The 26,688-nt window shown below is 43.5% G+C and overlaps 1 protein-coding gene across 1 annotated transcript in view; it reads left to right on the top strand.

The window, feature by feature from the left end:
* The window catches only part of ECRG4 (ECRG4 augurin precursor), a 66,596-nt gene extending 40,600 nt beyond the window's left edge, over window positions 1–25,996 (top strand). Inside the window, exons 3-5 of the mRNA XM_069757579.1 lie at window positions 15,000–15,047; window positions 18,530–18,687; window positions 23,816–25,996. Coding sequence (XP_069613680.1) covers window positions 15,000–15,047; window positions 18,530–18,687; window positions 23,816–23,977 — 368 coding nt within the window. The 3' untranslated portion in view covers window positions 23,978–25,996. The remainder of the gene's footprint in view (window positions 1–14,999; window positions 15,048–18,529; window positions 18,688–23,815) is intronic.
* Window positions 25,997–26,688: the final 692 nt, after the last annotated feature.

The raw sequence follows: 26,688 nt of genomic DNA, 5'->3' as shown, positions 1-26,688 counted from the left end.
GAAAAAAATCAATAGTCTAACCTCAAAGTAATCCACTACCAGGAGAAGAGGCATGCAGAGATAACCACATACGAAGAAATATATATTTTTTAAAAATTACAATATTTTATTAATTAAATATCACCAAAACATTTAATCACAAACAATAACACAAGGGTGCCTTTTGTGTGAGGGATTGCACATCAGATGGGCCCCACTTTACGTTGATGGTTGTTATGTCCCATAAATGAGACATTTTACAGACTGTCCTGTACATTTTACATGCTGTATTGCAGTTTCTCATATTGTTTATTGTTGCTATGTGTTCCTGTGTTTTGCATAGCTGAAATCCTCCCTTTCCATGAAGTTTGTCCCTTCTGTCTCCCTCTGCTGGGTGTCATGTCACTTCCGTCTTCTTCTCCCTGTGTCTCTCAGTCTCCATCTTGGCTTCATTAGAGGCACATGTGCTTTCAGATTGTCTCAAAGAAAGTATTTTTTACCTGCTGCTGCTGTTTATGCATTTAACAAGAATTCTTAAAGAAATCCAAGTCTCTTCTGGATTCTTCATAACATGTGTGTCGGCAGCTGAGTTAAGCTATCTGCGAACGTCGCCAACTGTAAGTAAGGTGAAGAGATTCAACATCTCACAGAGCCATATTTGCAACCACAGGCCCCGGGGACAGAATAGTAAAAAAGACTTACCAGATTCATCTGTAAAGCCACCAACAGCTTCTATAAGCTACAGAACTTCCTGCAGAGCATCTGCTCTCAGCATATAAGAGACTATACAGCTCCCATTCTCCCTGTGAATCAGGATGCCTGAAGGAATGACTACACGGTTTCTGCCAGACCCAAGTGCATAGAACTTGATCCACCATCCAGTGAGAAGGCTAGACGTCCAACAAAGCCCACATGGAAAGTAAGGGAGAATCTAGAATCCAGTAAACATGATTTTCTCCGTGCCATAGCAGAGCAATGGCAAAAACTGCTGAGTCACATAGACAGCCTGTCTCAGCCTTCTTCTCTCGAACGACCACCAGAGGGAACCCTTGCACAACTGTGTTCAAATCAACTGTATGCAGAAATTGCAGATCAGTGCACCTCCGTTTTACAGAGACTTAACCCGTCAGTTCCCTGCAAAGAGCTGCAAGCTTTCCAATAACTTAACTCTGAGAGAGAAAGCATGATGCGCGATATAAAAGCCAAGACAGAGGCAAGAATCACGCTAATAACCAAGATGTCATCTTGTATTTCCGGCTCAGGCAGACAGTCAAAGCGATCATCTAAGTCACGCTCTTCAAAATCCTCAACCCTCAGCGAACAGCTCGTAAGAGCACGTGCAGAAGCTGAGGCCACAAAAATACAAGCTGCCTTAGCGCAAAAGAAAACTGAGATGAAATTAGAGGCCCTAGAGAAGAAACAAAAGGCAGAAATAGAGGCCCTAGAGAAGGAAAGCAAACACGCCACAGTCATGGCAAGGTTAAAGGTACTGGAACAAGCCATCAGTGGGAGCCAAAGAGACAGTGTCAGTTTAAGTGATTTTGATACTGAAGACCCTCTTTAGTGTACTAGAGACTATGTACAAAGCCAATACAGTGCTCTCCCTGCTCCTGCAATCCTTCCTGACCGCGCAGATGCTCCCCTGAGACAACAGGACACAGAGTGTTTACCCACATCCTGCACCCAAGGTCAGTACAATACGCTGCCAACCCTGCATCCTGATCCTCCTCTATGCATGTGCCGGAAACCGGCACCGCACCAAACCTTATACACAGAAACATACGTGCAGGCCAATATGCAGGCAAGTCACCACACTCCGGTCAGTCACACAATTCCAGTCCCATGTGTGGCAGAAACTAAGCTCATTAAGACAGTTAATGGACTGAACGCCTACGCTGCCCCATATGTTCCTGCATTCCCAGGTCAAAGCACAGACTGTATGAACAATGCTACCCAGCCAGCAATGGTCCTTCCAAAATTGGAAAATGCCGATATGACTGGCTTTGCAAGGTACATGATTCGGCATGATATAACTAAGACCGGTCTTACAAAGTTTGACGATAAACCTGAGAACTACAGGGGTTGGAAGTGTACCTTTAAAACCACAATCAGTGACCTCGGCATTACTGCTGCTGAAGAGCTAGACCTGCTAATCAGGTGGCTTGGGCCACAATCCACAGATCGGGTCAAGAGACTCACCGCTGCATGGAACAGGCTAGAAAGAAGCTATGGCAGTCCTGAGGCCATAGAAAAGGCCCTGTTCAAGTGACTAGAGGAATTTCCAAAGGTATCTAGTAAGGACAGTACAAGGTTCCAAGAGCTCAGTGACCTTCTGTTAGAGGTTCAGTTGTCCAAAGCAGACCCATACCTGCCTGGCCTCAGCTACCTGGACACTGGGTAACCCCAATAGTTTCCAAGCTGCCATCCAATATCCAAAATAAGTGGGCCATGTTTGGATCAAAATACAAAAGGGAAAACCAAGTCTCCTTCCCTCCATTTTCCTACTTCTGCGAGTTCATCGAAAATATTGCAGTTTGTAAGACTGATCCAAGTTTTTCCTATGAAGTTTCATCTCCTAAACACGAGAGTCCACGTCTTAACTACAGGAACTGCTGAGCTCCAATGTCCGTCAAGAAGACTGATGTTTTTCCCACACCTACAGTATCATGAGATAAGAGCAACAAAGGTGAGAAGGTTGAGAATCCTAATCGTATGTGTCCCATTCACAAGAAACCTCACCCCTTAAAGAAGTGCATCGGCTTCAGAAACAAACCACCCCAGGAACGCAAAGAGCTTCTGAAGAACTTTGGGATATGTTACAGGTGCTGCGCTTCTACTGAACACTTTGCTAAAAAATTGTGCAAATTAGGAAACTGGGTGAATGTTCAGGCCGTCTGCAGCTGGTTAGGTTAGTTCGCTGCACACTGTTTTATTATTGCGTTCATTGTATGAACAGTATGAAATCAGCTCCATCTATTGGTCATTACAGGCAGCTAATATACAGTACAGACCAAAAGTTTGGACACACCTTCTCATTTAAAGATTTTTCTGTATTTTCATGACTATGAAAATTGTACATTCACACTGAAGGCATTCAGTGCTAGGTTCTTCAAAGTAGCCACCTTTTGCTTTGATTACTGCTTTGCACACTCTTGGCATTCTCTTGATGAGCTTTAAGAGGTAGTCACTGGGAATGGTTTTCACTTCACAGGTGTGCCCTGTCAGGTTTATTAAGTGGGATTTCTTGCCTTATAAATGGGGTTGGGACCATCAGCTGTGTTGTGCAGAAGTCTGGTGGATACACAGCTGATAGTCCTACTGAATAGACCATTAGAATTTGTATTATGGCAAGAAAAAAGCAGCTAAATAAAGAAAAACGAGTGGCCATCATTACTTTGAGAAATGAAGGTCAGTTAGTCCGAAATATTGGGCAAACTTTGAAAGTGTCCCCAACTGCAGTGGCAAAAACCATCAAGCGCTACAAAGAAACTGGCTCACATGAGGACCGCTCCAGGAAAGGAAGACCAAGAGTCACCTCTGCTTCTGAGGATAAGTTTATCCGAGTCACCAGCCTCAGAAATCGGAGGTTAACAGCAGCTCAGATTAGAGACCAGGCCAATGCCACACAGAGTTCTAGCAGCAGACACATCTCTACAACAACTGTTAAGAGGAGACTTTGTGCAGCAGGCCTTCATGGTAAAATAGCTGCTAGGAAACCACTGCTAAGGACAGGAATCAAGCAGAAGAGACTGGTTTGGGCTAAAGAACACAAGGAATGGACATTAGACCAGTGGAAATCTGTGCTTGGTCTGATGAGTCCAAATTTGAGATCTTTGGTTCCAACCACCGTGTCTTTGAAAAGGTGAACGGATGGACTCTACATGCCTGGTTCCCACCGGGAAGCTTGGAGGTGGGATGGTGTAGGGGTGCTTTGCTGGTGACACTGTTGGGGATTTATTCAAAATTGAAGGCATACTGAACAAGCTTGGCTACCTGTCATGATTCCAATGGCAGGGAATCACAAAAGGACAAGCACCAACGAGCTCTAGGGTGATGGAACCTGAGCTGACCGCGACCCTAAACCTGAACACACAAATAACAATAGCCGGGGAACGTGCCTACGTTGATCCTAGACGTCTCGCACCAGCCGAAGATCTAACTTCCCCTATTAGAAGAAACACAGACCTCTCTTGCCTCCAGAGAAATACCCCACAGAAATAGCAGCCCCCCACATATAATGACGGTGAAATGAGAGGAAGGCACATACACAGTATGAAAACAGATTCAGCAAAATGAGGCCCGCTAAAACTAGATAGCAGAGGATACAAAAGTAAACTGCGCGGTCAGCAAAAAACCCTTCAAAAAAACCATCCTGCAATTACTTGAACTCATGTTCCAACTCATGGAACATGAGGAGCAATTACAGCCCACTAGAGCAACCAGCAGCAAAGAAACAATTATATGCAAGCTGGACAAGACAAAAATAAAGCAAAACGTGGAACAAGAAAATAAAAACTTAGCTTGTCCTGAAGATTACTGAAGCCAGAAGCTGAGGTAACAAAACACTCTGATAACCTTGATAGCCGGCGGGGAAATGACAAGAAAGCCCGGTTAAATAGGAAACTCCCAAATCCTAATAAAACAGGTGGACACCAGAGACAGCAGAACACAAATCACCCAGTACCACCAGTAACCACCAGAGGGAGCCCAAAAACAGAACTCACAACAGTACCCCCCCCTTGAGGAGGGGTCACCGAACCCTCACGAGAACCACCAGGGCGACCAGGATGAGCCCTATGAAAAGCGCGGACCAAATCATCAGCATGAACATCACAGGCAACCACCCAAGAATTATCCTCCTGACCATAACCCTTCCACTTGACCAAATATTGGAGTTTCCGTCTGGAAACACGAGAATCCAAGATCTTCTCTACAACATACTCCAATTCTCCCTCCACCAGCACCGGAGCAGGAGGCTCAAGCGAAGGAACAACAGGTACCTCATACCTCCGCAACAACGACCGATGGAACACATTATGAATAGCAAACGATGCCGGGAGATCCAAACGAAACGACACAGGGTTAAGAATTTCCAAGATCCTATAAGGACTGATGAACCGAGGCTTGAACTTAGGAGAAGAGACCTTCATAGGAACAAAACGAGAAGACAACCACACCAAGTCCCCAACACGAAGTCGAGGACCCACGCGGCGACGGCGATTAGCAAACTGCTGAGCCTTCTCCTGGGACAACTTCAAATTGTCCACCACATGATTCCAAATCCGATGCAACCCATCCACCACCATGTCCACTCCAGGACAATCAGAAGGCTCCACCTGACCAGAGGAAAAACGAGGATGAAACCCCGAATTACAAAAGAAAGGAGAAACCAAGGTAGCAGAACTAGCCCGATTATTAAGGGCAAACTCGGCCAGCGGCAAAAAGGTAACCCAGTCATCCTGATCAGCAGAAACAAAACACCTCAAATAAGTTTCCAAGGTCTGATTAGTTCGCTCCATCTGGCCATTCGTCTGAGGATGGAATGCAGACGAAAAGGACAAATCAATGCCCATCTTAGCACAGAACGTCCACCAAAATCTAGACACAAACTGGGATCCCCTGTCAGAAACGATGTTCTCCGGAATCCCATGCAAACGAACCACGTTCTGGAAAAACAGAGGGACCAACTCAGAGGAGGAAGGCAACTTAGGCAAGGGTACAAGATGAACCATTTTAGAAAAGTGGTCACACACAACCCAGATGACAGACATTTTTTGAGAGACAGGGAGATCCGAAATAAAGTCCATGGAAATGTGCGTCCAAGGCCTCTTCGGGATAGGCAAAGGTGACAACAATCCACTGGCTCGAGAACAGCAAGGCTTAGCCCGAGCACAAACCTCACAAGACTGCACAAAAGAACGCACATCCCTCGACAAGGAAGGCCACCAAAAAGACCTGGCCACCAAGTCTCTAGTACCAAATATTCCAGGATGACCTGCCAACGCAGAAGAATGGACCTCGGAGATGACTCTACTGGTCCAACTATCCGGAACAAACAGTCTCTCAGGCGGACAATGATCAGGTTTACCCGCCTGAAACTCCTGCAAAGCACGTCGCAAGTCTGGGAAGACGGCCGACAAAATCACCCCATCCCTAAGGATACCAGTGGGCTCAGAATTTCCAGGGGAGTCAGGCACAAAACTCCTAGAAAGAGCATCCGCCTTCACATTCTTAGAACCTGGCAGGTATGAAACCACAAAATTGAAACGAGAGAAAAACAGTGACCAACGAGCCTGTCTAGGATTCAGACGCCTGGCAGACTCAAGGTAAATCAGATTTTTGTGATCAGTCAAGACCACCACACGATGTCTAGCACCCTCCAGCCAATGACGCCACTCCTCAAATGCCCACTTCATGGCCAAAAGTTCCCGATTACCCACATCATAATTCCGCTCAGCAGGCGAAAATTTTCTAGAAAAGAACGCACATGGCTTCATCACCGAGCAATCGGAGCTTCTCTGTGACAAAACCGCCCCCGCTCCAATCTCGGAAGCATCAACCTCAACTTGGAAAGGAAGCGAAACATCAGGCTGACGCAACACAGGAGCAGAAGAAAACCGGCGTTTAAGTTCCTGAAAGGCCTCCACAGCCGCAGGAGACCAATCAGCAACATCATCACCCTTCTTAGTCAAATCCGTCAAAGGCTTAACAACACTAGAAAAATTAGTTATAAAACGACGATAGAAATTAGCAAAGCCCAAGAACTTCTGCAGACTCTTAAGAGATGCAGGCTGCGTCCAGTCACAAATAGCCCGAACCTTGACGGGATCCATCTCAATAGTAGAAGGGGAAAAAATATACCCCAAGAAAGAAATCTTCTGGACTCCAAAGAGACACTTTGAGCCCTTTACAAACAAGGAATTAGCCCGCAGGACCTGAAACACCTTCCTGACCTGCTGAACATGAGACTCCCAGTCATCAGAAAAAACCAAAATATCATCCAAATACACAATCATAAATTTATCCAGATATTCACGGAAAATATCGTGCATAAAGGACTGGAAGACTGAAGGAGCATTAGAAAGTCCGAAAGGCATTACCAAATACTTAAAATGGCCCTCAGGCGTATTAAATGCGGTTTTCCACTCATCACCTTGCTTTATTCGTATGAGATTATACGCGCCCCGAAGATCAATCTTAGTGAACCATTTAGCCCCCTTAATGCGAGCAAACAAATCAGTCAACAAAGGCAAAGGATACTGACATTTTACGGTAATCTTATTCAAAAGACGATAATCTATACAAGGCCTCAAGGACCCATCTTTTTTGGCCACGAAAAAAAAACCTGCTCCCAAAGGGGACGAAGATGGACGGATATGTCCCTTTTCCAAGGACTCCTTAACATAATCCCGCATAGCAGTATGCTCTGGCACTGACAGATTGAACAAACGACCTTTAGGAAATTTACTACCAGGAATTAAATCTATAGCACAATCGCAATCCCTGTAAGGAGGAAGCGAACTGAGCTTAGGCTCCTCAAAAACATCCCGATAATCAGACAAAAATACAGGAACCTCAGAAGGAGTAGATGAAGCGATAGAAATCGGAGGTGCATCATCATGAACCCCCTGACATCCCCAGCTTAACACAGACATTGTTTTCCAGTCCAGGACTGGGTTATGAGTTTGTAACCATGGCAGACCAAGTACTAGAACATCATGTAAATTATACAGTACCAGGAAGCGAATCACCTCCTGATGAACGGGAGTCATACGCATGGTCACTTGTGTCCAGTACTGAGGTTTATTCATAGCTAAAGGTGTAGAGTCAATTCCCTTCAAAGGAATAGGGACTTCCAGAGGCTCAAGACTAAACCCACATCGCTTGGCAAATGACCAATCCATAAGACTCAGGGCAGCGCCTGAATCTACATAGGCATCGACGGAAATGGATGATAATGAGCAAATCAGAGTCACAGACAGAATGAACTTAGACTGTAACGTACTAATGGCAACAGACTTATCAACCTTTTTTGTGCGTTTAGAGCATGCTGATATAACATGAGCTGAATCACCACAATAAAAGCACAACCCATTTTTCCGCCTATAGTTTTGCCGTTCACTTCTAGACTGAACTCTATCACATTGCATTGTCTCAAGTGCCTGTTCAGAAGACACCGCCAAATGGTGCACAGGTTTGCGCTCCCGTAAATGCCGATCAATCTGAATAGCCATAGTCATAGACTCATTCAGACCCGTAGGCGCAGGGAACCCCACCATAACATCTTTAATGGCCTCAGAAAGGCCATCTCTGAACTTTGCAGCCAGGGCGCACTCATTCCACTGAGTAAGCACTGACCATTTCCGAAATTTTTGACAATATATTTCTGCTTCATCTTGCCCCTGAGAGAGAGCTAATAAAGCTTTTTCAGCCTGAATCTCCTGGTTAGGTTCCTCATAGAGCAAACCCAATGCCAGAAAAAACGCATCCACATTAAGCAACGCAGGATCCCCTGGTGCCAATGCAAATGCCCAATTTTGAGGGTCACCCCGCAGGAAAGATATAATAATCTTAACCTGCTGAGCAGGGTCTCCAGAAGAGCGAGATTTCAAAGAAAGGAACAGCTTGCAATTGTTCCTAAAATTCAGAAAACTAGATCTATCTCCAGCAAAGAACTCTGGAATAGGAATTCTAGGTTCAGACATAGGAGCATGTACAACAAAATCTTGTATATTTTGAACCTTAGCAGCAAGATTATTCAAGCTGGAAGCTAAACTCTGGACGTCCATGATAAACAGCTAAGGTCAGAGCCATTCAAGGATTAAGAGGAGGAAAAAAAAAAATCAGCCAGGCTGCAATTAAGGCTAAGCAGCAACCTCAGAGGAGAAAAAAAAAAAAAAAACTTCCTCAGAGTACTTTTCCTCCTACTTCAGCCCAAACATTTTGGGCCGGCTATACTGTCATGATTCCAATGGCAGGGAATCACAAAAGGACAAGCACCAACGAGCTCTAGGGTGATGAAACCTGAGCTGACCGCGACCCTAAACCTGAACACACAAATAACAATAGCCGGGGAACGTGCCTACGTTGATCCTAGACGTCTCGCACCAGCCGAAGATCTAACTTCCCCTATTAGAAGAAACACAGACCTCTCTTGCCTCCAGAGAAATACCCCACAGAAATAGCAGCCCCCCACATATAATGACGGTGAAATGAGAGGAAGGCACATACACAGTATGAAAACAGATTCAGCAAAATGAGGCCCGCTAAAACTAGATAGCAGAGGATACAAAAGTAAACTGCGTGGTCAGCAAAAAAACCCTTCAAAAAAACCATCCTGCAATTACTTGAACTCATGTTCCAACTCATGGAACATGAGGAGCAATTACAGCCCACTAGAGCAACCAGCAGCAAAGAAACAATTATATGCAAGCTGGACAAGACAAAAATAAAGCAAAACGTGGAACAAGAAAATAAAAACTTAGCTTGTCCTGAAGATTACTGAAGCCAGAAGCTGAGGTAACAAAACACTCTGATAACCTTGATAGCCGGCGGGGAAATGACAAGAAAGCCCGGTTAAATAGGAAACTCCCAAATCCTAATAAAACAGGTGGACACCAGAGACAGCAGAACACAAATCACCCAGTACCACCAGTAACCACCAGAGGGAGCCCAAAAACAGAACTCACAACAGCTACCACAGTATCTTGCAGTGGTAACCATCCGGTTTGCGTTTAGTTGGACCATCATTTATTTTTCAACAGAACAATGACCCCAAACACACCTCCAGGCTGTGTAAGGGCTATTTGACCAAGAAGGAGAGTGATGGGGTGCTACGCCAGATGACCTGGCCTCCACAGTCACTAGACCTGAACCCAATTGAGATGGTTTGGGGTGAGCTGGACCGCAGAGTGAAGGCAAAAGGGCCAACAAGTGCTAAGCATCTCTGGGAACTCCTTCAAGATTGTTGGAAGACCATTCCCGGTGTCTACCTCTTGAAGCTGATCAAGAGAATGCCAAGAGTGTGCAAAGCAGTCATCAAAGCAAAAGGTGGCTACTTTGAAGAACCTAGAATATAAGACATAATTTCAGTTGTTTCACATTTTTTTGTTAAGTATATAATTCCACATGTGTTAATTCATAGTTTTGATGCCTTCAGTGTGAATGTACAATTTTCATAGTCATGAAAATACAGAAAAATCTTTAAATGAGGTGTGTCCAAACTTTTGGTCTGTACTGTATATTATTTCACTCGCAAACTATTTATATACACTTGTAGCTCTCACAATGGCAAGTCCAGCCATACTCATACCTGATAGATTCCCTTTAAAAGTAACCTCTCATTAGGCTCATCCTATCCAAACCACAGTGTAAGATAAAACAGTTTGAAAACCCAACTGGTCCGATGACATCTCTGGCCAGCTTCACTCCAGCTGATTGACAGGTCTCTTACATGTGTCTTTGTAAGTCATGGATAACGGGGTAGGGATAAGCCAGCCGGAAATTTGATTGGACTAGTCTGGTCTCTACTTATAGTCCCTGGCCGGATTTTCATGTTATGATTTCTATGAAACAATGCAGAGTTTCAGAGTGAAAAATACCTGTCTGTAATTGCACAGCCAGACTCTGATGCTGCCGGTGACAGCATAAATCTAATGACAGGTTTCCAGGAATCGGTAAGAGAATTAATAGTTCTGTGGAAGAAAAACTAAGCTTTACCTGCAATAAAGATATATTAAAAATAATCTGTCAGAAGGATCAATACCTCCCCCATCAAACTGTTTAACCCCTTAGCGACCGCCGATACGCCTTTTTATGACGGCCGTTAAGGGTACTTAAACCACAGCGCCGTTAATTAACGGCGCTGTGGAAAAAGTAAATAGCGCCCCCCAGAGTCGGATTTTCTCCGGAGTCTCGGCTGCCGGGGGTAGCCGAGACCCCAGAGAACATGATTCGGGTTTTTTTTACCGACCCCGCTTTTGCGATCGCCGGTAATTAACCGTTTACCGGCGATCGCAAAAAAAACCAACGCGATTTCTTTTTAATTTCTCTGTCCTCCGATGTGATCGCACATCAGAGGACAGAGAAAAGGGGTCTCCGATCGCCCCCCGATACTCACCTGTGTCCCCCGGTGCTCCGCGTGGCTCCAGATGGGCGCCGCCATCTTCAAAATGCGGCCGGCCCCAGGAGAATCTTTGGGGTCTCGGCTACCGGGGGTAGCCGAGACCCCAAAGAGCATGATCGGGGTCGGTTTTACCGACCCCTGTTTTGCGATCGCCGGTAATTAACTGTTTACCGGCGACCGCAAAAAAAAAAAAAAAAGCAAAGTGTAATTCTCTGTCCTCTGATGTGATCGCACATCAGAGGACAGAGAAATAGGGGGATTCGGGGACCCTATTATACTTACCGGTGTCCCTGGGTCCTCCTGCTGCTCCTCCTGGCCGCCGGCATCTTCTGGGGAAAAGAAAATGGCGGGCGCATGCGCAGTGCGCCCGCCATCTGTCTCCATCTGCCGGCCGGCAGGAGAAGAGCAGTTGGGGCTAAAATTAGGGTTAGGGCTAAGGTTAGGGTTAGGGCTAGCGTTAGGAGTAGGGTTAGGGCTAGGGTTAGGGCTAGGGTTAGGGCTAGGGTTAGGGCTAGGGTTAGGGCTAGGATTAGGGCTAGGGTTGGGGATAAATTTAGGGTTAGGCTTCTTTCACACTTACGTCGGTACGGGGCCATCGCAATGCATCGGCCCGACATACCGACGCACGTTGTGAAAATTGTGCACAACGTGGGCAGCGGATGTAGTTTTTCAACGCATCCGCTGCCCAATCTATGTCCTGGGGAGGAGGGGGCGGAGTTACGGCCATGCATGCGCGGTCAGAAATGGCGGATGCGACATACAAAAAAAGTTTGATTGAACTTTTTTTGTGCGGACAGTCCGCCAAAACACTGATCCAGTGCACGACGGACGCGACGTGTGGCCATCTGTCACGATCCATCGGCAATACAAGTCTATGGGCAAAAAACGCATCCTGCGGGCACATTTGCAGGATCCGTTTCTTGTCCAAAACGACGGATTGCGACAGATGCCAAACGATGCAAGTGTGAAAGTAGCCTTAGGGCTAGGGTTGGGGCTAACGTTAGGGCTAGGGTTGGGGCTAAGGTTAGGGTTAGAGTTGGGATTAGGGTTAGGGTTTGGATTAGGGTTGGTATTAGGGTTAGGGTTGGCATTAGGGTTACGCTTGGGATTAGGGTTAGGTTTGGGATTAGGGTTAAGGTTAGGGTTGTGATTAGGGGTGTATTGGGATTAGGGTTAGGTTTGAGGTTAGGGTTGAGATTAGGATTAGGGGTGTGTTGGATTTAGGGTTTTGATTAGGGTTATGGTTAGGGTTGACATTAGGGTTGTTTTGGGATAAGGGTTGTGATTATCGTTAGGGTTAGTGATTAGGATTATGGATCAGGTTGGGATTAGGGTTAGGGGTGTGTTGGGGTTAGGGTTGGAGCTAGAATTGGGGGGTTTCCACTGTTTAGGTACATCAGGGGGTCTCCAAACACGACAGCCAATTTTGCGCTCAAAAAGTCAAATGTTGCTCCCTCCCTTCTGAGCTCTGCCGTGCGCCCAAACAGTGGGTTACCCCAACATATGGGGCATCAGCGTACTCGGGATCAATTGGACAACAACTTCTGGTGTCCAATTTCTCCTGTTACCCTTGTGAAAATAAAAACTTGGGGGCTACAAAATCTTTTTTGTGGAAAAAAAATATTTTTTATTTTTATGACTCTGCATTATAAACTTCTGTGAAGCACTTGGGCATTCAAAGTTCTCACCACACATCTAGATAAGTTCCTTGGGGGGTCTAGTTTCCAAAATGGGGTCACTTGTGGTGGATTTCTACTGTTTAGGCACATCAGGGGCTCTCCAAACGCGACATGGCGTCCGATCTCAATTCCAGACAATTGTACATTGAAAAAGTAAAACGGCACTCCTTCTCTTCCAAGCTCTGCGGTGCGCCCAAACAGTAGTTTACCCCCACATATTGGGTATCGACGTACTCAGGAGAAATTGCACAACAACTTTTGTGGTCTAATTTCTCCTGTTACCCTTGTGAAAATAAAAATTTTGGGGCAAAAAGATCATTTTTGTAGAAAAAATGCGATTTTTGTATTTTCACGGCTCTACGTTATAAACTTCTGTGAAGCACATGGGGGTTCAAAGTGCTCACCACATATCTAGATAAGTTCCTTAAGGGGTCTAGTTTCCAAAATGGTGTCACTTGTGGGGGGTTTCCACTGTTTAGGCACATCAGGGACTCTCTAAACGTGACATGGCGTCCGATCTCAATTCCAGCCAATTCTGCATTGAAAAAGTCAAATGGCGCTCCTTCACTTCCAAGTTCTGCGGTACACCCAAAAAGTGGTTTACCATCACATATGGGGTATCGACGTATTCAGGAGAAATCGCACAACAACTTTTGTGGTCTAATTTCTCCTGTTACCCTTGTGAAAATAAGAATTTGTGGGCGAAAATATCATTTTTGTGTAAACAAAAGCGATTTTTTTATATTCACGGCTCTACGTTATAAACTTCCGTGAAGCACTTGGGGGTTCAAAGTGCTCACCACACATCTAGATAAGTTCCTTAAGGGGTCTAATTTCCAAAATGGTGTCACTTGTGGGGAGTTTCCACTGTTTAGGTACATCAGGGGCTCTCTAAACGTGACATGGCGTCCGATATCAATTCCAGCCAATTCTGCATTGAAAAAGTCAAACGGCGCTCCGTCACTTCCAAGTTCTGCGGTGCGCCCAAAAAGTGGTTTACCCCCACAGATGGGGTATTGGCGTATTCAGGAGAAATTGCATAACAAAATGTATGGTTACATTTCTGTTTTTACACATGTGAAAATAAAAAAATGGTTCTGAATTAAAATGTTTGCAAAAAAAAGTTAAATATTCATTTTTTCCTTCCACATTGTTTCAGTTCCTGTGAAGCACATAAAGGTTTAATAAACTTCTTGAATGTGGTTTTGAGAACCTTGAGGGGTGTAGTTTTTAGAATGGTGTCACACTTCATTATTTTCTATCATATAGACCCCTCAAAATGACTTCAAATGTGATGTGGTCCCTAAAAAAAAATGGTGTTGTAAAAATGAGAAATTGCTGGTCAACTTTTAACCCTTTTAACTCCCTAACAAAAAAAAATTTTGTTTACAAAATTGTGCTGATGTAAAGTAGACATGTGGGAAATGTTATTTATTAACTATTTTTCGTGACATATCTCTCTGATTTAAGGGCATAAAAATACAAAATTTGAAAATTGCAAAATTTTAAAAATTTTCACCATATTTCTGTTTTTTTCATAAATAAACGCAGGTAATATGAAAGAAATGTTACCACTAACATGAAGTACAATATGTCACAAAAAAACAATTTCAGAATCAGCGGGATCCGTTGAAGCGTTCCAGAGTTATAACCTCATAAAGTGACAGTGGTCAGAATTGTAAAAATTGGCTCGGTCATTAAGTACCAAATTGGCTCTGTCACTAAGGGGTTAAATAGTCATGCTGCTCTGTGAAAGTTAATGTCATCCACACCTCTACTTATGCAATCTATTTCTCCCTGCCTGAAAAATATGCAAATGAAGCTTAGGTGCTCTGGCCCTGTCAAAGCACTTCCCAAACCTCTGGTTCTTGGGCACTTTTCCCCAGCAAGCCCCACTTTCCTTTGCTTCTCTGACAGCCCCATCGCGATGTAGTCAAGCAGAGGAAAGTGGGTCAGGATGGGGAATAGAGGAAGGAAGGCACTCATATTGGGCCAATAATAAAACATCTGCAAACAAAAGCAAAGGGTTTGCCCTTATCAGCTCATTATATTTCAGATTTAAATTTAAGTACATACAAGATACAATAAGTGTTTTTCACTTCCTCAATGTTTTCTACAAGACTAGTCAAACATGTATAGCAAAAAGTTGTTAACAGATGTAAGATGAATTGTGAATGCTGTACACAAGCAATGACAAATATGCAATATATTTCTAGATGTTTCAAGTGGAAACAAACTGCGAATGATGCTTCAGAAAAGAGAAGGTGAGTCCATTTCTGCCTATGATCCTAGTTAAAGAATTGCACTGCAATCTTTCTAACACAACATGACACAATACAAATATCTCGCTGAGGATCTGTTTATACCAAGGAAGGTGACGGGCACAAGGGGGCATTCTTTGCGTCTGGAGGAGAGAAGGTTTTTCCACCAACATAGAAGAGGATTCTTTACTGTTAGGGCAGTGAGAATCTGGAATTGCTTGCCTGAGGAGGTGGTGATGGCGAACTCAGTCGAGGGGTTCAAGAGAGGCCTGGATGTCTTCCTGGAGCAGAACAATATTGTATCATACAATTATTAGGTTCTGTAGAAGGACGTAGATCTGGGGATTTATTATGATGGAATATAGGCTGAACTGGATGGACAAATGTCTTTTTTCGGCCTTACTAACTATGTTACTATGTTACTGACTCGCTCTCTTTGCGCTCTACGATTCCACTGTTATTTCTCCTAAAAGTGTATGAATAATTTTAGAACTGTGTGGTATCACTTAGGGGTGTGTCCCTCACCCTGGCCAAAGACACTATCAGACAGAGCCTGGGCCACACCTCTTTGACAAGGCAAATGATAATACCCAGTTGTCAATTTATTCATAACATAAGAACGTCACAACATAGAGTTATAACAGACAACATAGTTAACATAGTAGTGATGATCTAAAATTGCTCGAGACTACTTTATGAAGGATAATAATTCCTACTATATCAGGAATTGTGACAGTTCAAAATGAACATTGTTTTGCATGAATAAAAGACAGACTCTGTTATTGCAAACATAGAGAAAACATTCTTCATAATTTGGGTCATGGGACAAGGATGATGAGTCAAGGCTGGACTTGGACAAAGTATTTTTTGTGTTCCAAGCAGATGAGGCCATTGGCGCCCCCTTCTCCTCTAACAGGACCCCTATCGCCCATTTCCAAATAGGTCAGTTAGTCAGGTAACAAGCTTTGACAACTGATCTCACTCGGATAACCACCACAGTCAGAAGCATAAATAAACATTTACATTCAGGTATCTTACAGGCGATGTATTCTCTTATTGGAATTGTTCTCATCCCTTTCTTCTCCATCTGTTCCAGACTTCAAGATGACTTTTTACATCCATAGCTTGGCTCTGTAGACATCCCTACTCTCTGGCCTTCTGCATTACATCCAAAAATGGTGCCCTTACAACTAACAGTGTGCTTAGAATGATCCCTGTATAAAAAATATCCACCCATGCAGTGTCCCTGAATAAATAATTGCTTCTCACAGAATATAACCCTTGAAATATCACTCCTGTGTAAAGGTACCGTCACATTTAGCGACGCTGCAGCGATCTAGACAACGATTCCGACCGCTGCAGCGTCGCTGTGTGGTCGCTGGAGAGCTGTCACACAGACAGCTCTCCAGCGACCAACTATGCGAAGTCCCCTGGTAACCAGGGTAAACATTGGGTTACTAAGCGCAGGGCCGCGCTTAGTAACCCAATGTTTACCCTGGTTACCAGTGTAAATGTAAAAAAAAAAAAAACACTACATACTTACATTCCGGTGTCTGTTGCGTCCCCCGGCGTTCTGCTTCCCTGCACTGTGTAAGCGCCGGCCGTAAAGCAAAGCGGTGATGTCACCGCTGTGCTCTGCTTTACGGCCAGCCGGCGCTGACACAGTACAGGGAAGCAGAACGCCGGGGGACGCGACAGACACCGGAATGTAAGTATGTAGTGTTTGTTTGTTTTTACATTTACACTGGTAACCAGGGTAAATATCGGGTTACTAAGCGCAGCCCTGCGCTTAGTAACCCGATGTTTACCCTGGTTACCAGTGAAGACATCCCTGAATCGGCGTCACACACGCCGATTCAGCGATGTCAGCGGGTGATCCAGCGACGAAGTTCTGGCCTTTCTGCTCCGACCAACGATGTCACAGCAGGATCTAGATCGCTGCTGCGTGTCAAACACAACGATATCTCTATCCAGGACGCTGCAACGTCACGGATCGCTATCGTTATCGTTGTTAAGTTGTTCAGCGTGAAGGTACCTTTACACCGACTGCTCCTATAAAATATTACCTCCACACCTTCCCCCTGTATGACCTATAACTGGCATACAGTCCGCTATGTGGCAATTCACTCACGTGACAGCACAGAGAGGTAGAAAAAAATGGGAACACCATCTCTTTAAGTCCTTGTTGGTTTATTGCCTGGCAGTATAAACCAACCCATGGGAACAAAAATTCAGCCTTTCTGGCTACAATAGGAACAAAACAATAAAAGGAAAACAATAATGCTGCAACACAGTCCGTATGGTGCGGGCAGCACACTGCTCTGGGGCAGCACAGGTTCAGTCAGTGCTTGACGAGCCACAAGGCCTCTGGGGACTCCTCTTCCAGGCTAGCCGAACGCAGACTGCCTGTAGAGCTCGGTTATTTAAACCTAAGCCTGTGTTTTCCCATCATTTGATTGATCACATGATCATGACCTCACGCAGGTCCTGGCAGGTCTGCCAGGGAAGATAAAGTGGACCTTCTCCCACCGGCTCCATGAAGGTCCACATAAAACCAGCCCTTTCATGCAACTTAACCCTCACAACACATAGTATGCTGGAGAAAAATGCTCTGGTTTCATATCACTGACGCCGTTAAGCGCAGTGACACACATCTCCCCTCTACCACCATGCCAGTGACTGTCATCAAAGCTATTATGAACCATACACATGTACAGTATAAATTCAATCTGCTCCCATAAGCAACTATCGGTTAGCCAAGCCAGCTGTCATAAAAACAACCAGTTTGGGGGAACCAGTACAAACAGAGTGAATCCCATCCCTGCTTGCAGACAGACCGCTGAGTTATGTTAGTAGGTCACGGACACTGTCCCCCTGGGTGCCTGTGCTATGGCCATCACTATGCTGCACTGCTGAATGCAGTGACTCAGTAAGAAAAGTGCAGGGCACCCTTGAGATATAGTTAATAGTAATAATATTTTTTTCAAATTGGGCCCCTTCCCGAGGGACGTATGAGGTAGCATCCTACAAGGTCGCTTACCTTTTGTCCTGGCCCTGAGTCCTATTTATACATAGGAAGAGACCTGCAGAGTCAGATGAGGGCAGCTGAAGGGAACCTACCTCTGACTAGTCATTCTCGCCACCTATTTTAAAGAATGTTTTCACTTTAAACTAAAGATATGTGCAAACAACGCTTTTTTCCATCTCCTTAAAAAACGACTCGGTTTGCCGACTTCAAAAATCCATGTTACGTGTATGCTATAACAGAGCCCATTACTCATTCATGCAACCTGTTTTTCGGACAGCACGTAGCAGGTTCCCTTTAATGGCTCTTCTGATGATGGACATGGCATAATCCTTGGATGAATATTTCAGTTAGTGGAACTACTGTATATCTGTACACAGCTTTTTTTTTATGTTGATGTCAAGTATGTCACGCAATTAATCTCAGATTTTCATTTGTATTCCTTATCGCCTGGAATCAGCTAAGGAACCTGCAAAAATGATTGTATCCGTAGATGGGAATAAAGCCAATGAGTTTCTGAATACACTAAAGCGATCAAAGCGCCAGCTCTGGGATAGGAGTCGCCCTGAGGTGCAGCAGTGGTACCAACATTTCCTCTACATGGGCTTTGATGAAACAGTAAGTTGTCCTAAATGCTGCGTGCTATCGTTATAGATTAAAATAACGATCATTCTGGAAATGTTCATTATCTAATATGTTGATATCTCCTGAAACTTGCTTATAAATGAAATTAAACATGAAATGGGGCAAAAGAATATTAACCTAAATGTCCACAATTATCTACTTCTGCCCAAGTGAGCTGAGGTGTCACACTTTTAATTTACTTTTATACTTTATCTATTTTCCTGTACTTATTAATGCTTGGAAATTAAAAAGATGGATCTCAATAATCAAAATATTCATTAATTACTTGCATTTGTGAATATTTCACAGGGGGTTCTCCAGAGAAATTTATTTAACCCGTTCACGACCTTGCGATTTTCCGTATTTCCACTTTCGCTTTTTTCCTCCCCTTCTTCCAAGAGCCCTAAATTTTTTATTTTCACGTCAATATATCCGTACAAAGGCTTGTCTTTTGCTAGAAGAGTTGAACGTTTGAATGACACAATTCATTTTACCATATAGTGTATTGGAAAATGGAAAAAAAAAGTGTGGTGAAATCGCAAAGAAAGTGCAATTCCATAATAGCTTTTTGGATTGTTTATTTACTTATTTATTTATGTCCTCTACATGATAAAACTGACCAGACAATATGATTCTCCAGGTCAGTGCAAGTACGCAGATACCAAACATGTATAGATTTTTTTTATTTAAGTGGTGAAAGAAAATTCCAAAATTTGTAAGAAAAAAAAATTCCGCTTGTGTCAATCTTTTCCGAGACCTGTAATGTTTTCAATTTTCAGGCACACTACTGACGATAGAATTGTCTCTCATTTATTAACTATTCCTTATATTTCATAACAACGGTGGGATTTCCAAAAATATTATTTTCTCACACTTTGATTGGACATAACATTAATTTCTTTATCTCATCTCAACATTTAGGCTGAAAAGCCTTTTTCAAGAGATTAAATGTCCCTAACAAGTGATGAGCAGGATAGGAAAACCCACTTAAATGTTTCGGCTGAAAAGTCTTTTTCAAGAGATTAAATGTCCCTTTGCAACAAGTGATGAGCAGGATAGGAAAACCCATTTAAAGGGACTCTGTCACCTGAATTTGGCGGGACTGGTTTTGGGTCATATGGGCGGAGTTTTCGGGTGTTTGATTCACCCTTTCCTTACCTGCTGGCTGCATGCTGGCTGCAATATTGGATTGAAGTTCATTCTCTGTCCTCCATAGTACACGCCTGCGCAAAGCAATCTTGCCTTGTGCAGCCATGTACTATGGAGGACAGAGAATGAACTTCAATCCAATATTGCAGCCAGCATGCAGCCAGCGGGTAAGGAAAGGGTGAATCAAACACCCGAAAACTCCGCCCATATGACCCAAAACCAGTCCCGCCAAATTCAGGTGACAGGTTCCCTTTAATATGAAGTTACGCCGTGCTAGGTACTGCGACCCGGGATGGAACCGCTATCTGGGAGGCACAGGTGGATTTTTGGAAATCCCACCGTTGTTATGAAATATAAGGAATAATTAATAAATGAGAGACAATTCTATCGTCAGTAGTGTGCCGGAGTTTTTCATATAATTACTATTTTTTCCTGAGCACCTCCCATTAAGTGAGCACCTTCCTCATCATTATATTTTCAATTTTCAGGATCTGGGGCTGTGCGAGGGCTTACATTTTGCACTCTGAGCTGACATTTTTATTGATACCATTTTGAGGGAGATACAATGTTTTGATTACCTCTTATTGCATTGTATTGCAATGTTGAAGTGGCCAAAAAATTTAATTCTGCAGTTTTGATTTTTTTTCTCGTTACTCCATTAATTGTATCTTTTTATAGATCAGACATTTCTGAATGCAGCAATACCAAATATGTGTATTGATTTTCAATGAGGCAAAACAGGGTGATTTGAATGTCTGTGTATTTTTTCAAAAATGTTTTTCAAAACTTTTTTTTCACACTTTTTACTGACTACAATAGTTCCCTTAGGAGACTTGAAGCTGTGATCGTCCGATCGCTTGTGCTGAAGCACTGCTATCTATAGCAGAAATTACAATCTCCTTTGAACGCCGGCCATGAGCCGACGATCTCCTGTGAATGCCGACCAAGAGCCGGCATTCACAGGAGATTCAAAATGAGTGGCATGAGGGTCAACAGCAGACCCCTGGCTGTAATCACAACCCATTGGTGCCCTACAATCATGTGACAGGGGCATCCCGCAATCACGTGACATGGACACCAATGGGTGGGATTAATTATGTGCTTCCGGCCAGAGCCAGCAGCGGTGATTAAAGAAGCCATCAAATGCAGGGAAAGTTGTGGGCTTGATGTGGAAGCCTATATCAAAAGCAGGAACATGACCTTTGACGTAATTATTAGAGATGGGCGGACGCCTGGTTGTTAACTGGCTGAACAGTTAAAAAAGTTTAGGTACCAGAACAGTACCTGGACCCTAAGCTGGACCCCATTCGCATGAATGGGGAGCACAAACATCCATGTGCATGACAGCACAACAAACACTGCTTCTGATAAGCAGTAAAACCATTACTGCCAGGAAGAGAAACACGGTTCCCAACCTGTCAAATGACAGCGTAAGCCCACAGCTGCGATTGAAGGTATAAAGTGTACCTATGGTCACTGGCTTGGGCTGACGGGACTATGGCTCCCATCAGCCTATGCCTGCTGCTGCTGATAACAGCGAGAGGCTGATGGGAGTATTCATCAGCTGGTCCCTGTGCTCTAAATAAATAATAAGAAAAATGGTGTGGGTTCCCCCAGTATTTTTGATAACTAGCCAGGCAAAATTGTATTTTTGTATATTGACCCCCCAGCCTAAAAATAGCAACCCACTGTTGCCCAAAAAAGGCACATCTATTAGATGCACCAATTCTGGAGCTTTGCCTGGCTCTTCCCACTTGCTCTGTAGCGGTGGCAAGTGAGGTAATATTTATGGGGTTGATGTCACCTTTGTATTGTCCGGTGACATGCTATTTTTAGGCTGGGGGTGCCATATCCATGGCCGCTTACCAGCCAGAGAATACCAGCCCCCAGCTGTTTGCTTTATCAAGGCTGGTTGTTAAAAATGGTAGGGACCGCACACCGCTTTTTAATTATTTATTTAGATAATTAATGTGTGGGGACCTCTCTATTCTTGATAATCAGCCTTGCTAATGCTGACAGCTGAGGTTTTCAGCCCTAGCTGTCAGTTTTGCCTAGCTGGCTATCAAAAATATAAGGGAACTCATGAATACTCCCATCAGCCGCCACCTGCTCTTGTTGTTATTAGCGGCAGCAAGCATAGGCTGATAGTCCCATCAGCCGATGCCAGTGACCTGAGGAAAACTTTTTACCTCTGATCACAGCTGCGGGATCACACTGTCATCTGACAGTGTGGAAACGGCGGCTGTTTTACCGGCGGTAAGGATTCTACATTCGATCAGAAGCAGTGTTTGCTGTGCTGTCATGTGCATGTGTGAGTCCACAGCTGTGATCAGAGGTAAAAAGTTTACCTCAGGTCACTAACGTAGGCTGATGGGACTATTGCTCCCATCAGCGTACGCCTGCTGCCGGTGTTTGGGGTCAAACCTAAACAGTAACACTGACTTTCTGGTGAAGTCTGTTTTCGGTGTCCGTGCCTGAACAGTAGGTTTAGGACATCAAATTTTACTGTTCAGGTTCGCCCCTCTCTAGTAATTATAAGTCAGAGGTAGTGAAGGGGTTAATCCTGTAATGCGCATGTGTGTGATATCTCTTTAGTGTCACATGTGGCTGCTACTGCCAATAACTGGACTCAGTGTTCTCCTGACAGTGCCCAGGAAAGATGAATTTACCCCGAAATGTTATCATGAACAAGCATTCCTAGAAACACTCATTTTAAGATAATTTTTCAAGATAAACCAAAACCATTTGCCAATCTCCTGATGAACGAGTAAAACACTTGTTCATTGGGTGAAGTGATTTTTTGTACTGAATAAAAAACAATCGTTCTTGGCAGCACATTGTCCTGTGTAACCAGGACTCGTGCTGCAGAGAATGATGACACTAGTGTGCACTGAGTGATCCATTACATATTGATAAGTGTACATAATTTTACCAATGTCTGCCTTGTAAATTAACTATTAAATGATGATCAGTATATTTTACCGATTGGCAGTTGTTTAGTGCCACTAGTCGTCTGTATAAACCATGAGGTGGGAAACCTCAGGCCCACGGGCCATTCACAATCCATGATGACGTTTTCTCTTACCCCGGGCAGATTCCTGAGGACCACAGTGCTTGGGCTGGCAGCTGTGTTTAGATAACCACGCAGCATTCGCCACTGACCGCTGAGGCGAGTGCAATGAAAGATTACGTCCTGACACCAGTGCCAGCGTCAGGATGTACTTTGTGGGCGGAGTTAGAACACAATTTGTACAGCCCCAGAAGTATGGTATAAATAATATTCAAAAGGCCCTTGGCCAAAAAAAAAAGGTTCCCCACCCCTGGACTATAAACAGACTCTTAGTGGCTTAAGTGGTCACATGCTGTACCTGGGACATCATTGTTGCTGAACATGTCAACAAAGTATATAGATTAAATCCACTGGGCAAAGAAAGGAATGGCACTCACCGTCCCGTAAAATGTCCTTTATTTGGATTCACATAACAACAGAGGCAGGAGAGCTTCTAGTGGAGACGTAATGGATGACGGCCGTTTCACACAGGTGTGTGCTTCTACGGGGCCCATAGAATCGCACACCTGCGCGATTCAGCCGTCGTCTATTGCGTCTCCACTAGAAGCTCTGCTGCCTCTGTTTTTATGTGAATCCAAATAAAGGACATTTTATGGGACGGTGAGTGCCATTCCTTTCTTCGCCCAGTGGATTTGAACATTTTCTTTATATTTTTTCATTTGATTTGGCACCCGTGTCCCTTGAGTCGGCACTGTGTTAAAATCCCGGAATATTGCAGCTGTGCCGAGTCATCTGTGTTCTTTCCTAGCACCTATTCAAAGTATATAGATTAGTAAATCAGTTCTTTTCACACCATTCATTGATCATAGTGTAAACCTTTATGGTGTTATTTGCGCAAAAAAAGTAGAAATTTCTTACACACATTGATGAAGTGTAAACATACACCATATTTTCTCAATGCAGAAATATGAAGACGATGCAGATTACTGGATGAACCAACGCCGTGCTGGGACAGAATACTATGGAGGTTTTCACCACCACCACTATGATGAAGATGCACCAATTGGACCACGCAATCCAAACACATTCCGACATGGAGCTGCGGTGAATTATGATGATTATTAGTTCTATCCTGAAAAAAAAAAGAGGATGCAGTAGACAAATCTTTCTATCTCACTGGCAAAAATGTATTCTTTAGTAGTGAACCTGTGGGGTTGGTTAAAAAGAATAGCTAAGATCCATGTAACGGTCTCATATTTTTATGCTGTTGCATCACTCATACCATAATTTATGCATGGTTACATTTAGTAAAGCTAAAAAATAGTTGAGCAAATTAAAGGGGTTTCCCACGAAAGTTGATTTTAATCACTAGATCTTGGAATAATAATAATTTCCACAATTGGACATGATTAAGTTAAATGTTCCTGTGCTGAGATAATCTTATAAATGTGCCCCTGCTGTGTACTGTGTAATGGCCGTGTCTGACTGACATGGTCTGATCATATCAAAGCTCCTGACACGGAGAGGACACAAAAGAGTATACATTCAGGACAGTATGTGATCGCAGCTGATTCTTTTTGTGAGGTAAAACATTTCTTGCTTGTTTTTAAATAATGGTTTACCCTAAAGAAAGAATAATTTGTGATATCATGTTGCAATATCTGTACCCTTTTTACCTCCCCCTCTGCCCTGGAGATGTGGTATGATCAGACCATGTCCCTGTACAGTCTGACACAGCCATTACACAGTACACAGCAGGGGCACATTTATAAGATTATCTCAGCACAGGAACATTTTATTTTAAACACATTCAATAGTGGAGCTTATTATTATTTCAAGATCTAGTGATTAAAGTAAACCTGTCAACAAGATTTTGCTCAATAAACTACAGACACTGTCAGGTCGGCGCTGTTATACTGATTAGAATGATACCTTGGTTGATGAAATCCGTCTTGTGGTTGTTGTTTAATCTTTATTTGCAGTTTTCAGTTAATGAGATTCTCGTGCTTCAGGGCGGCCTGTGGGGGGGCGGTCTTTATGTGGTGCTCTGCTTACATATTCATCCTTATGGGCTTATGACAGGTCACCGATCCTTCACTGACCTGCCCCTTATTTTACATACTGCATATCTTATTGTTTAAAAACATAAAAAAATTACATTCATCATGCAGGCGGTGGTGCCGGCGATGTAGCATAATGCAATCTATAATATCCATAATTTTTTTCTCAAGAAATTTATATGACACAATCAAATAAAATTATCTTAATCAAAATAGTGCCAGTGGCCGCGCCTGCAAAGTAGCATCATTCGGAACGTGATAGATGCTACTGCGCAGGCGCCGCCACTGGTGCCATTTTGCTAGAGTAAAAAAAAAATTGGCTCCATCAAGATGGCGCCGGCAGCACCTGTGCAATAGCATAATTCGTAAAGAGATACATGCTACTGCACAGGCGCCACCACCATTTTGCTAGAGATAAAATATAAGTTTGCTCCATCAAAATGTCACCATTTTGATTAAGATAATTTTATTTATTTATTTTTTTTCAAGAAAGTTATATGACAAAATCAAATGAACATATGGCTATTATAGATCGTATCATGCTTCAGCGCAGGTCACAGGAGGATCAATGACCTGTCATAAGCCATACAGCTGAATACCTACCTAATCAGGCTGCCTCGGAGCACGAGCATATCCTTAACTGAAAACTACAAATAAAGATTAAACAACAACCACAAGACTGATTTCATCAACCCAGGTATAATTTTCATCAGTATAACATCACCAACCTGACACTGTAGGTTACTCAGCACAATCCTGCTGACAGGTTCACTTTAAAATTAACTTTTGTTCATGGGAAAACCCCTTTAAGCTATTGTCATATCACATTTAGGACCCTATGTCACAAGTATACATTGAAAGGATCTCTTGATGTATACCGCTGACGGCACTCTTTTGGCCTAGGTCAGGTGAAAGGAGCCCTACGGATACGTTCTGTGTATATAGCAGGAAATGCCGGGCTTAACATGGTGTAAAGACGCCTTAGTGATATAAAAAAAACACACTGATGTTTCTGACGCACAAAGACAAATGGTGCTTGTATTCTTTTAGAAGTTTTCATTAAAATAAAACATCTATATGTAAAGATGGTTTCTTTTTATTTATTTATATAGCAAATGATGCAAAGTACCAATAAATCTAGTGAATCTATATAGCATTTTGAGCAGCAATACTTTAATCTGAACTCCTACGTCCATGATACCTGGCCCAACCAGTAAAGCCTTTCAACTGAGCTGACCGCTTTGTACACGCGTATGAACAGTTAGTTCAGGTCCAGTTCTATTCTGGACTTTTCAGAACCTCTAGTACTGACTAGGTCTCTCAACAGCATAGAAAAACCTACCAGAAACAAAATGAGCATAAACCCTGAAGTAACTAAATAAGTACAATGTAAAAGTGCATTTAAATGATAGAGGGTTCTTAGTAAAACTGTTTTTGGACAAAAAAGCATAAAAGCCATCCCACCAATGGCAAAGTGAACCTTTTCAGGACTGTCCTACATTGTCTAATATTATTAAAACCTTACCATGTGCCAGAAGTGATCTCTTTGAATAAGGGCAGACAAAAAGCTATGTCTCAAACTCTGGACACCTCAGCCTTGGGAAGCTTTTTAACCCCTTCCCGACATGCGCCGTACATATATGGCGCTGCGGGAGCTGCATTCCCGCAAACAGCAGTATGGGGTCTCGGTTGCTTGGGCGATCAGGTGTGGGTCTGGTGGGGGCAGGTAAGCTGTACATTCAACTCATTCTGACTCCAAGCCAAAAGGGAAAGCTC

The sequence above is a fragment of the Ranitomeya imitator genome, chromosome 3 (assembly GCF_032444005.1).
Source record: "Ranitomeya imitator isolate aRanImi1 chromosome 3, aRanImi1.pri, whole genome shotgun sequence".
NCBI lineage: Eukaryota > Metazoa > Chordata > Amphibia > Anura > Dendrobatidae > Ranitomeya > Ranitomeya imitator.
The sequence above is the reverse complement of the archived record's forward strand: the minus strand, read 5'-3'. Positions and strand labels throughout refer to the sequence as shown.